This window comes from Eulemur rufifrons, chromosome 28 (assembly GCF_041146395.1).
Source record: "Eulemur rufifrons isolate Redbay chromosome 28, OSU_ERuf_1, whole genome shotgun sequence".
NCBI lineage: Eukaryota > Metazoa > Chordata > Mammalia > Primates > Lemuridae > Eulemur > Eulemur rufifrons.
The window spans coordinates 23,497,705-23,509,747 of record NC_091010.1 but is presented as its reverse complement, the minus strand read 5'-3'; the positions used below and the strand labels follow the sequence as shown (position 1 = coordinate 23,509,747).

The following is a 12,043-nucleotide window of genomic DNA, read 5'->3' as shown; positions in this document are numbered from 1 at the left end:
TGGCTCACTATATTTTGTGAAGTAAAGGATAATAAATTCTAGGCCAGCATGGTGGCTCACACCTGTAATCCTAGCACTCTGGGAGGGTGAGGCGGGAGGATCACTTGAGCTCAGGAGTTCAAGACCAGCCTGAACAAGAGTGAGACCCCATCTCTACTAAAAATAGAAAAAATTAGCTGGAGGTGGTGGCACACACTTGTAGTCCCAGCTACTCAGGAGGCTGAGGCAGGAGGATTGCTTGAGCCCAGGAGTCTGAGGTTGCAGTGAGCTATGATCATACCACTGCACTCTAACCAGGGCAACAGAGTGAGACGCTGTCTCAAAAATAAATAAATAAATAAATAAATTCTAAAAAGAACTTAAAATTTAATTATTTGGGCCATCATTTGGAAAACTCCATTTCAGCAGACTTGGGGAAAATAAAGATGTATATCACTGTTATTTTTAAAAAATAAAGCTTTTCTTTTCTTTTCTAGAGACAGGGTCTTGCTTTGTCACCCAGGCTGAAATGCAGTGGCCCAATCACAGCTCACTATAACCTCAAACTCCTGGACTCAAGCTGTCTTCCTGCCTCAGCCTCCTGTGGAGCTGGTACTACAGGTATGCACCACCATGCTCAGCTAAATTTTAAAAAAAATTTTTTGTAGAGATGGAGTCTTGCTATGTTGCCCAGGTTGGTCTTGAACTCCTGGCTTCAAGCGATCCTCCTATCTTGGCCTCCCAAAATGGTGGGATTAGGGGAATTCACCAATGCACCTGGCCTAAAATAACTCTATAATTGTCCTAGAAAATGGAAACCAGTTCAGAGTATGTATGTTGAAAAAGCTTAAAAATCAAATATGCTTTTTACAAAACACTAAGCATTTTCTGAAAACCATCTATTAGAAAACATAAAGTTGTAAGATATTTCCTCCCCAAATCATCCAGTTCAATGTTTTTAATGCAGATTACGTTATTATGGCCTCAAAAAATAACACATTTTCAATATATTTAAAAATGGAAAGGGGGAGATTCTAAAGTGAATTAAAATGTTTTAAGTCTCTTGATACCTTTAAGACCGTGTTTCAGACAATGTTCCATAACAACAAAGAACTGCTGCAAGGGAGGATAGTCAGAATCCAGAGTGCGGCCAAAACTTAGAGCAGATTCAATGAGTCCTTTGATACTCAGTTTAGCCATGTTTAACAAGTTTGCTCTCTCTACAGCTGTGGGGTCTTTTGTAGCTGAAAGCACAAGAAAAGCATCCAACATCATTTGCAAGACATGACAATGAAAAATGTACCAATTCTTCTCATATCCTATAAAACCAATGGTGTTTTGCTTTTCCCTTGGTCGACAAACTGCCTCCCAACTAAACTATACCCCCAGTTAACTTATCCTTATGTCTCTCTCACATATACCATAGAAAACTACCATACCCATTCCAGTGAACATTTATGAATTATTTCCAAATCCTGCAAATTTTCCATTCTCCTGAATTTATTTTGCTTTTGTAGTACCTCTTCATGAAGAATGATTTTTTTATGGTCTAAGGATGAATTCTAAGGTTAAAATGCCCAGAATAAACTGGCAAAAAAAATAAAAGGCAGTTAAAATTCTAAGATTTCAGTATCATCCAAAACAAACATGACAAGTAAAATGTACTGACAAGGGGATACAGAAGAAGTCACCCATAGCTTTCACTCATTGTAACCCTCAGTCTTGTTTCTTCATTCTGACAGTAGTTCTGTATTGCACGACTCGTTTATTTCCAAGAGGAAATAAAAGCAGGGACCAGTTTCTAATCCAAGCTCCCTGTCCTTGCACAAAGTTGATGATGCTCACTGTTTCCAGTTTGAATACCAAGTTAATAGATGCATATTTTAAAAGGCCTGATTTTTAATTGATATTTTAAATTCACACACAAAAAAATGTCTTCTTCCCCACAAATTTTATTCTCAGTTCACTTAGAAATTCAGATGCTTCCCCACCCTTTCATCACTGCTGGGACTGGCAGAAATATTTTCAGCAAAACACAGATGACAAAATTCAGGTGTGGAAAAATGAAGCATTTAGTATTAACATTTCACAATCTCTGACAAATTTACAAGTTCAAGTAATCAAAGTGTCCGTTTTTCCTTCACTGAACAAAATCCCAGAGTCCCCAAGGACTCAGTATTCTAGTTCTGATCGCGGATAGCTAGGCGTGAAGCCTGACACCGAATCTTAAACAACTTAAAATGCAAACAGTCACAACTGCTATGACCAAGCTGGCTGGTGGAAAATGCCCACACACGACATTTCTTCAGATCCGCACCGTGGTCTGATTCCCATTTGCGGGGGGGGCCGCGGAGAAAACCACTTGATGTCTTATAATCCGTGACAATTCTCATTTTTCTTAACACTGCGCACCACAATCCATAATGTGCGATGCAACAGCCACACAAAGGGCGGCTCTGCAGCTGCTAGCAGACAGGTCTGTGCTGGGCACCGGCGGTTCCCACGCCGAGGGGCGTTCACCCCCGGCCACGCCCCGACTAGGCTCTCCGACTTGTCCCGCCGGGACGCGACCCCAAGCCCGGCCGCAGGTGCGCGGGGAGACCGGGAAAAGGGCCAGTCCTTGCATCTTGCCGGGGCCTAGAGCCCCTTCCCTGTCTCTCTTCCTCACCCGCCCTCCAGCAAGGCTGCCTACAGGCCTCGGGGCCCCCCAGGACCCCCGCGGAGCGCTCACCCAAGGTCTTGCGCGTCATCACTCCCCCTCTTCCGCCCTCGGCGTCGGGCACCCAGGCCAAAACCCGGGACACGTCTTCCCTCCGCCACCCCCAAACTTGAAAAGTCATCGGCCGTCCCGACTGTTCCCAGACCCCGGAGCGACACCCTGGCCGACCCTGTCCTTGCTCCCTGGAAGCCGTCAGACCTCGAGGCCTAGGTTACTAGGCCCCAGAACCGAGGCGGCGGCGGGAGAGAACGAGGGGGGCGCGTTGCCATGACGACCCCAGGAGCCCCCGAGTCCTGGGCTGTCCCCGCCCATCCCAGGTTCGGGCCCGTGCCGACTGGCGCTCTCAGCGCCCCACCCCCACCCGCAGTCCACCTCCCCCGGCCGCGGCCTTCTGCCCGGGGCGGAGGGCTGGGCGTCTGCTCTCTGCCCGCTCCCCTTACCCATGGCGGCGGCGGTAGCGGCTGGGTCTCGGGCGAGGGCTCCTCGGCCCGGCCAGCAGCTCCCTCCCAGAGCTCCGCGGCCGCCACCGCATCTGCAGCCAGGCCCGCTGCGACCCACAGCGCCCCCGGCGGCGGGAGGACTCCCGGGCGGCCCCGGCGGGGAGTGGCGCCCGGGGTGAGGCGGGGGCGAAAACACGCCCTCGCTGAGCCTCTTCACCGCCGCGGGGACCGGGAGGAGAAGGAAAAGGAGCGTGAAGGAGATCTCGGTGTGAGGAGCCGGAGGCTGGACCCTTGCTCGGGTCCCGGGTCTCTCGGCCTAGGGACTTCGCCAGAGCGCGGAGGCTGGATTTCCAAGGGGCGGCGAGCCACGTGCAAACGTTTCCATCCCGAGGCCAGCTGGGTTTAATAGCACGTGCCTGACCGCTTCCCTTTCGTCTGCACAATCTAATAGGGAACCAGAAGAATTTGGTAAATACGAAAGAAATAAAAATCGGCACGGCTGGTCCGATGATAGTGGGTTATCAGAACTTACTAACATTAGTGTCACTAAGGTTCGTAAACAACCCCCACTGCTAAATTTGACTGGCTTTTAAAGAACTAAAAAAAAAATTTAAAAGATAGGCACAAACCTAGTAAAACTTTACTTTTTAATTTTTTTATTCCGCTTATGATATAAGCTAAAACTATTTACACAGCCCCAAATCACGACACTTAAACCAGTGAATACATTGGTTTATAAGAAGCAACGAGCAATAGTCTTGTTAATCAAGAAAAGAGATAGAATGCATATTCTCATTTCCAGAAGGGAAAAGAAACCCTCATAGATAGCACTAGGTTTAAGTTACATCAGTTTGGGAAAAGTAAGCTATCACCCAGTTATATCTGTAGCTATTGAGACTAGCTGAGCTAAAAGTAGACCCACATATTTTGTGAAGACAGGGCAGTGTGTTTCTCTTCATCGCTTTGACCAGTATAAAGTTCTGTTTACTTCTTTTGGTTTTAAATTTTCTGCATTCTGAGATTATCACACATGTGCACAGAGGTAAGTAAAACTCAGTGGAAATAAGGGGGGGGGAGGAGCAGATGGGCGAAAACCTACTGGGTACCATGATGGGCACACTTACAACCCTAACTCAAGCATAACGAAAACGATCCATGTAACGAAAAACACTTGAACCTCCATAATATTTTGAAATAAAAAAATACATGGATAAAAATGTATAAAACAGGCTGGGCGTGGTGATTCACACCTGTAATCCCAGTACTTATGGAGGCCTAGGCTGGATGATCGCTTGAGCCCAGGTGTTCGAGGTTACCGTGGACTGTGACCTGGCCACTGCACTCCAGCCTGGGCGACTGAACAAGACCGTCTCTTGAAACTCCTTCGCAAATACCCGTAAGCCCCAATCACAATCTCTCCCAGGGGTAAATACTATTCTGACTTTTATGAGAATCGTTTCCTTGTTTTTCTGAATATTATCACCGCCTCAGTTGTGTGCCCCTAAACAATGTAGGTTATCTTTGTTTATAAACTTCTCACAAATGGAATAACACAGTACAAACCTTATTTCTTTTGCTGATTATTGTATGTCTGAGTTTCATCCAAGTCCATGACGAGTTTCCAGTTTGGGCTGTTTCCAGGTTGTACATACATCCTGATGTACATATGCAAGAGTCTATAGGCACATAATTAAGGATAGAAGGCCGGGCGCAGTGGCTCACGCCTGTAATCCTAGCACTCTGGGAGGCCAAGGAGGGTGGATCGCTCAAGGTCAGGAGTTCGAGACCAGCCTGAGCAAGAGCAAGACCCCCCCCCCTCGCACCCCCCCTCCCCCGTCTCTACTAAAAATAGAAAGAAATTATCTGGCCAACTAAAATATATATAGAAAAAATTAGCCGGGCATGGTGGCGCATGCCTGTAGTCCCAGCTACTCGGGAGGCTGAGGCAGTAGGATCGCTTAAGCCCAGGAGTTTGAGGTTGCTGTGAGCTAGGCTGACACCACAGCACTCACTCTAGCCCGGGTAACTATGCCAGACTCTGTCTCAAAAAAAAAAAAAAAAAAAAAAATATTACTACTTGGAAATCAGGTGTGTCTTTCTTTAAATTTACTAGATAATGCCAAACTGTTTTTAAAACTTACATTCCTACCAGCATAGTTTTTCCATTGCTATATGTCCATTCTAATGCCTGGAATTGTGAGAATTTTTTCGCTTTTAGCCATTCTCGTGGGTGTGATTGTATGGTGGGTTTATTTTGTATTTACCTTATTACTGAGAACATTGGGCACCTTCTCCTATGTTGACTATTTGGAGTTCCTGTTCTGCAAAGAATCTGTTCAAGTCTTTAGCCTATTTTTCTTTTCTTTTCTCTTTTGAGACAGACTCTCTCTCTCTGTTTTGCCCAGGCTAGAGTGCAGTGGCATCATCATAGCTCACTGCGACCTCAAACTCCTGGGCTCAAGTGATCTTTCTGCCTCAGCCTCCCAAGTAGCTGGGACTACAGGTGTACACCATGATGCCCATTAAGCCTGTTTTTCTATTGACTTTTTTGGGGGGGTTGTATGAGTTACTCAATATTCTACATACTAGTTTGATGTCAGTTATGTGTTGCCAGTATCTTCTGGCTTGTCTCTTTTTGGTGACCTTTGATAAATATAAGTCCTTAATTTTCTTGTAGTTGTATTTATGGTTTATACGTTAGTGTCTTGTTTAAGACATCTTCTCTACCCTAAGTTCATGAAGATACTCTCTTTAGGAATTACATAGTTTTGCCTTTTGTATTTAGGTCTGTTCTTGCACCCAGACTTGATTTTTGTGAATGTTGTGAGATGGGATCAAATTTAACTTTTTCCATATGTATAGTCAACTGTCCCGTTATCCTTTCACCATTGATCTTCCATTCTCCATCTTGTATCCACGAACATTTTTTTTTTTTGAAACAGAGTCTCACTCTGTTGCTGGGACTAGAGTGCCGTGGCATCAGCCTAGCTCACAGTAACCTCAAACTCCTGGTCTCAAGCCATCATCTTGCCTCAGCCTCCCAAGTTGCTGGGACTTCAGGCACGCACCATGACACCTGGCTAATTTTTCTATTAGTAGAGACAGAGTCTTATTCCTGCTCAGGCTGGTCTCGAACTCTTGACCTCAAGTGATATTCCTGCCTTGGCCTCCCAGAGTGCTAGGATTACAGGCGTGAGCCACCGCGTCTGGCCTGATGAACATATATTAATATGAGCAGGTCAGTTACTAGACTGAAGTCCCTCTGATTTTCAAAACAACCTCATGAAGAAAGCATTATCTGCATTTTACAGATGAAGACACTAACCTCAGAAAGGCTGAGTATCATAGCTCATGCCTATAATCCTAGCACTTTGGGAGGCTGAGTTGGGAGGATGGCTTGAGGCCAGTTCAAGACTGCAGTGAGAGGCTGGACGCGGTGGCTCACGCCTGTAATCCTAGCACTCTGGGAGGCCGAGGCGGGTGGATCGCTCAAGGTCAGGAGTTCGAGACCAGCCTGAGCAAGAACGAGACCCCGTCTCTACTAAAAATAGAAAGAAATTATCTGGCCAACTAAAATATATATAGAAAAAATTAGCCGGGCATGGTGGCACATGCCTGTAGTCCCAGCTGCTCGGGAGGCTGAGGCAGTAGGATCGCTTAAGCCCAGGAGTTTGAGGTTGCTGTGAGCTAGGCTGACGCCACGGCACTCACTCTAGCCCAGGCAACAAAGTGCGACTCTGTCTCAAAAGAAAAAAAAAAAAAAGACTGCAGTGAGATATGATGGCACCACTGCACCCCAACCTGGGCCACAGAGCGAGACCCCATCTCTAAAAAATAAAAATATAAAAAATCAAAAACAAACCCTTAGAAAAGGCCAGGTACGGTGGCTTGCACCTGTAATCCTAGCACTTTGGGAGGCTAGGGCAGGAGGATTGCTTAAGGCCAGGAGTTCGAGAAAGGTTAAGTAACCTACCCAAAGTCACAGAACCAGAATTTGAACCAGTAAAAAAGTAGCCACCCTCCAGCCTGGGTGAAAGAACAAGACCTTGTATCAAAAAAAAAAAAAAAGTAGCCTCCATTTTCATAATCTCACAATGTGTCCGAGGGTTTTACAGTGTTTCAAGGAGTCAAAAACTCACAAGTCTAACCTGTTCTCTCTTTTTTCCTATCCAAAAGCCTTGAGAATCTGTTATCTTGCTATTAAATGTTGAAATATGACTGACTTGCTCATTTTTCTCCCCTCCAAAATAAGTAAAAAAGGAGGGACTTGGATTCTAAGTGCATTTGGAAAGGCTAAGAAAATTAAGTAAATATTTAATTATTTCATAGAATCATGAGAACAATGAAAAAGAGCTTTACTTTCTAGGTTGCTTTTCCCCCAAAGACTTTATTGGTAACAATTACGAAAGAGGTTTAATTCAGCAACAGACCATCCTTTTGTAAAAAAAATTTCCCCCTTTGAGGCAGATATTCTTTTTTTTTTTTACCTTTTTTTTTTTTTTGACACTGGTGAGGCAGATATTCTTAAACTCTGAAATACACATTTGCTAGATACTCTAGCCCCCTTGTGTTGAACAGAATTGGAATTTAGTGTATGTGTTTAAGCTACACTTAATAGGGTTGAAGTAGACAGTATTAACCTATTCCAAGCCCTTATTCTGCTAAAGCTAAAAATTTAGATTTTTAAACTTACAAACATAATTATGTAACAAAAATACTATTTTTTAAAAGCTGAAGTACAGGCGGTAAAATTAAATGATGCCTGGAATTTGCTTTAAAATATCTCAGCAAAGAAAAGAAAAGATGTTGAAAACAACTGCAGGAAAGTCTTGTAAGTATTGAATAAGGGTGATGGGGATATGGAAGTTCATTGTAGTCTACTTTTGTCTGTTCAAAACATTTTATAATTTTGTTTTTTTAGAGATGGGGTTGTGGTAATTTTTGTTTTTTAAATATAGTCTAGATCATAATATACTGAACAACCAGTAATTACTAAAAGATAAGATTACAGAAAAAAATTTTTTTTTTTTGATAGAGTCTTGCTTGCTGGGTAGAGTGTAGAGTGTAGTGGCAGCATTGTAGCTCAGTGTAATCTCAGACTCCTGGACTCAAGTAATCCTCTTGCCTCAGCCTCCCGAATAGCTAGGACTATAGGCACAAGACACAATGCATGGCTAATTTTTCTGTTTCTAGTAGAGATGGGGTCTTGCTCTTGCTCAGGCTGGTCTCAAACTCCTGAGCTCAAGTGATCCTCCCGCCTTCGCCTCCCAGAGTGCTAGGATTACAGGCATAAGTCACCACGCCTGGCCTAGAAATTTCATTTTCTAGAATGTATAGTGTTTGGAATTCTCACTAAAATCATGTACTGCTCTGTAAACAGAAGGAAAAAATGTTTTAAAGAAAGACATGCCCAGACTTTTAAGCTCAGAGGTGATGGTGTCATTTACAGAAAAAGGAATCAGGCCGGGCGCGGTGGCTCACGCCTGTAATCCTAGCACTCTGGGAGGCCGAGGCGGGTGGATTGCTCAAGGTCAGGAGTTCGAGACCAGCCTGAGCGAGACCCCGTCTCTACTAAAAATAGAAAGACATTATATGGACAACTAAAAATCTATATAGAAAAAATTAGCCGGGCATAGTGGCGCATGCCTGTAGTCCCAGCTACTCGGGAGGCTGAGGCAGTAGGATCGCTTAAGCCGAGGAGTCTGAGGTTGCTGTGAGCTAAACTGACGCCACGGCACTCACTCTAGCCTGGGCAACAAAGTGAGACTCTGTCTCAAAAAAAAAAAAAAAAAAGGAATCAGAGGAGGAACACTTTAGATGAATTTCTTTGCGCTGGGTCCGAAGTGCTCACAGAATATTTTGAAAGCATGAGCTAGAAGGCAGTTATATAAGTAGAACATGGAAGACAGACAAGGTGGAGTACAGGTTTGATAAATAGCTATGTAGGTGATGGTCAAAGCCAGTGACTGTCCAAGGAAAGAGGAGGACCAAACCAGAATTAGAGCTCTGGGGAAAAGCTGCCTTTAGGGACTGAGGTATGAGGAGAAATGAAAGGAATCAGAGGCAGCAGCAAGAGGGAGAGGTCAGGAGGCAGGAACTCTGAACTGATTCAGGAATGGGGCCACTGGAATGGCTACATCCTGGCTTTACACTTCTACAAGAAAAGCCTTGTCTAGGCTAATGGTACTTTCAATCTGGAACTGCACAAAGTGAGTTTCCAGTAATGTTAGTGACTGGAAGCCACTGCTATTCTTAGTCCTTAACATGGATCTCCTATTTGTGCTTCACTATTAGCTTCTTGAAGGCCTAATCTGGATTTAACCTCCAACTTTCCCCAAGCCTCCAACTCACAGCACCTTATATAATACACAGAAGATATATCCTAACTTTTTAAAATAATTAAATGGCTAGAATCTTGTGACCAAGACAGATCCAAAAATGACAGGAAACATGGAACTCCTCCCCAGGCTCTTCTATGGAGCTTTACTTTTCAGGCCATACAAACCTGGAATGAAGCAACCACTGACTAAACCAAAAGAACTTTCTTATTCATTTCATTCCCAGGAACTGAAATTTCTATCTTAGATTCCTTCCTGATTTATAACTTCATGATATCTAACCAATATTTAAGTCCTATGATAGCACCCTTTCCAGTTTTTCCTGTCTATAATCTCTCCATGATCAAGCCCATCCTGTGTGTCCTCCTATCAACACTCCTTGGTTTCAGCTCTAGAGCATGATCAATATTTCACTTATCACTACTAGAAAAAATGCTGGATGACCCTGAACTTAATTGTTTAATATTAATAACTGACACAGTAAGATCCATCAGTAGAAAACAATTTATTAAATAAAAATTTTAAGTAATAATTGTCAAAAAAAAACATGAGGTAGAAGCAAAAATTTTAACATATTTAACATCCATTAAAAAAAAAAAAGTCCTCCAGAGAAACGGAAGATTCCCACCACTACAACCCAGCCTCAAAGATGAATACACTGACGTTAAAATTTGTTATTATATAAATAATCGCCAGGGCAATTTTGTTTTATGAAATATCTTTACACAAAAGGGGAAAACTGAGTAATGCCCCCAAACATAGGGGCATACAAATATAAATGAAAATAGGCACATGCCTTTTTAACTTGCTGTCAATTCAGAAAACAAAATTTCTTCTCAAAGGAAGAATGATTTGCTTTCATATCAAAATCTACTCTAGAATACTGAAATACTGAATATTGAAAATAAAAAAGGGTGATAGTAAGGGAAGATAGGAAATTAACTGCAAGTAATCAATTCATGTCATAAAGGACTAAATTTAAAGTGAAAACACATTTAATACCAAAAAGAAAAGTCAGAAAAAAAACCCAGCAAAATGGCCTGTGGGTTAGGGACCTTGAAACACAGAAAAGAATCACACCTATGTTCTCATCATCACAAGACTGTGCTTAAATGATGAAAACAAAACAACTCTCTTTATCCAGTCTTTCAAATAAAGTTCTTATGATAACATCTATAAAATCAAATTAGTCCTGAAATTTTGGACTTAAGATTTTAAAAGCTCAGACCCAAAAGTTAATCTGTCTTTAAAGCTGGTAAAAAATTTATCAAACTCTTTTTCTGGGTCATACAAAAATACATGTAGTATAACACCTATAAATTTAGACTTTTCACAGTTTTGGGTACACCTGTACTTTAAAAAATACTCTGTAAAATTTTGTATGTTGACAGAATTTTATATTTTAACAAGATTATAACAAAAAAAAATTAAAAACAAAAACCAAACTCTGAACAGAGTACATTTACTTCATTTTGTACCCTTCAGATAAAAGTTATCTTCACAGTCTAACCAGGCACTACTTTTATAGCAAACAAAATACAAACCACAGGCACTAGCTAGAGGAGATACTGCCCTTGTATGAAAGGGCAAGGAAAACAGTGCTTTATCCTCTTGGAAAATCACCCAATATGTAACAAAGACTTTCATGTTCTCTTGATGGAAGATCAATGATGTAAAATAAATTAAGGAAGACATATATTAACACAATATGGAACTGCACAGAAACATTTATGACATTATTTAACATTTTGTAATTTGGTTTACAGGACTGCAAAAAAAAATTAAAGATCTTTATGGCATTCTATGGACAATTATGCACTTAAGTAATAAGATTTATATATCTTAGCCTAAGACCTTCATATAAGTTTTTTTTTAATTATCTATTTTAAAAATAATCTGTAAGAAATAATTCTCTATTTTAATATGATAATCATTTGTCCTGGATTTTTTAAAAAAGGCTATATAAATTGGGGGTGAGAGAAGCCAGAAGGAATAACCAATTTTCCTATGTGTGCTCATTCTAGGGCAACAGATCAACTCCCTTTTTTCCCCTTTCTTACTTCACAAACTATCCTTCCCTATCACCTTCATTATTTCATTTTCATCTAACATTACTTCCTGTGAATTGTTTTCTCTTTCTTTTGTGGAATCAGATCTTTGAAATATACCAATGGAAACACAAGACAGGTATATAAATAAAGCACCCACAGTAGCTCAATCAAATCTGACCATACACAGAACAAAAAGGATATTAATTTTTCTGAGTTTAAATGATAAAAGAGCTTCTCCAAAGGAGGATAGCAGTTTAGTGAGGGCACGCACCCCAGGAGAATCAGTTTATGTTTGGCTCTGGTTATAGCAACATTAAGACGTCGCCAATCTTTCAAGAGTTCACCAAGCTGTAAGAAATACAATTTTCAATTATTTGAGTTTTCTTATAATATGTATTTGAGTTTTTTATGACAAAAACACCATTTGTCTTGAACTATTTTGCTACTTTTGAAACACAGATTACAAAAAAGGTTCATCAACACATTTAAAATTATAAGCAGTTGGAAAAATTTACC

The 12,043-nt window shown here is 41.7% G+C and overlaps 2 protein-coding genes across 4 annotated transcripts in view; both read right to left on the bottom strand.

Moving 5' to 3' along the window:
• The window catches only part of RUFY2 (RUN and FYVE domain containing 2), a 37,192-nt gene extending 33,960 nt beyond the window's left edge, over positions 1-3,232 (bottom strand). Inside the window, exons 1-2 of one of the 3 annotated variants that reach the window (XM_069459862.1) lie at positions 3,139-3,232; positions 1,050-1,223 (exon numbers count right to left, since the gene is read on the bottom strand). In XM_069459862.1, coding sequence (XP_069315963.1) covers positions 1,050-1,223; positions 3,139-3,142 — 178 coding nt within the window. In that variant the 5' untranslated portion in view covers positions 3,143-3,232. Of the gene's footprint in view, positions 1-1,049; positions 1,224-2,710; positions 2,820-3,138 lie in introns of those variants that run through there. The other 2 variants (XM_069459861.1, XM_069459863.1) reach the window with 2 other exon arrangements.
• Positions 3,233-11,079: 7,847 nt separating this feature from the next.
• The window catches only part of DNA2 (DNA replication helicase/nuclease 2), a 40,784-nt gene continuing 39,820 nt past the window's right edge, over positions 11,080-12,043 (bottom strand). The window contains exons 20-21 of the mRNA XM_069460168.1: positions 11,729-11,875; positions 11,080-11,148 (exon numbers count right to left, since the gene is read on the bottom strand). Coding sequence (XP_069316269.1) covers positions 11,080-11,148; positions 11,729-11,875 — 216 coding nt within the window. The remainder of the gene's footprint in view (positions 11,149-11,728; positions 11,876-12,043) is intronic.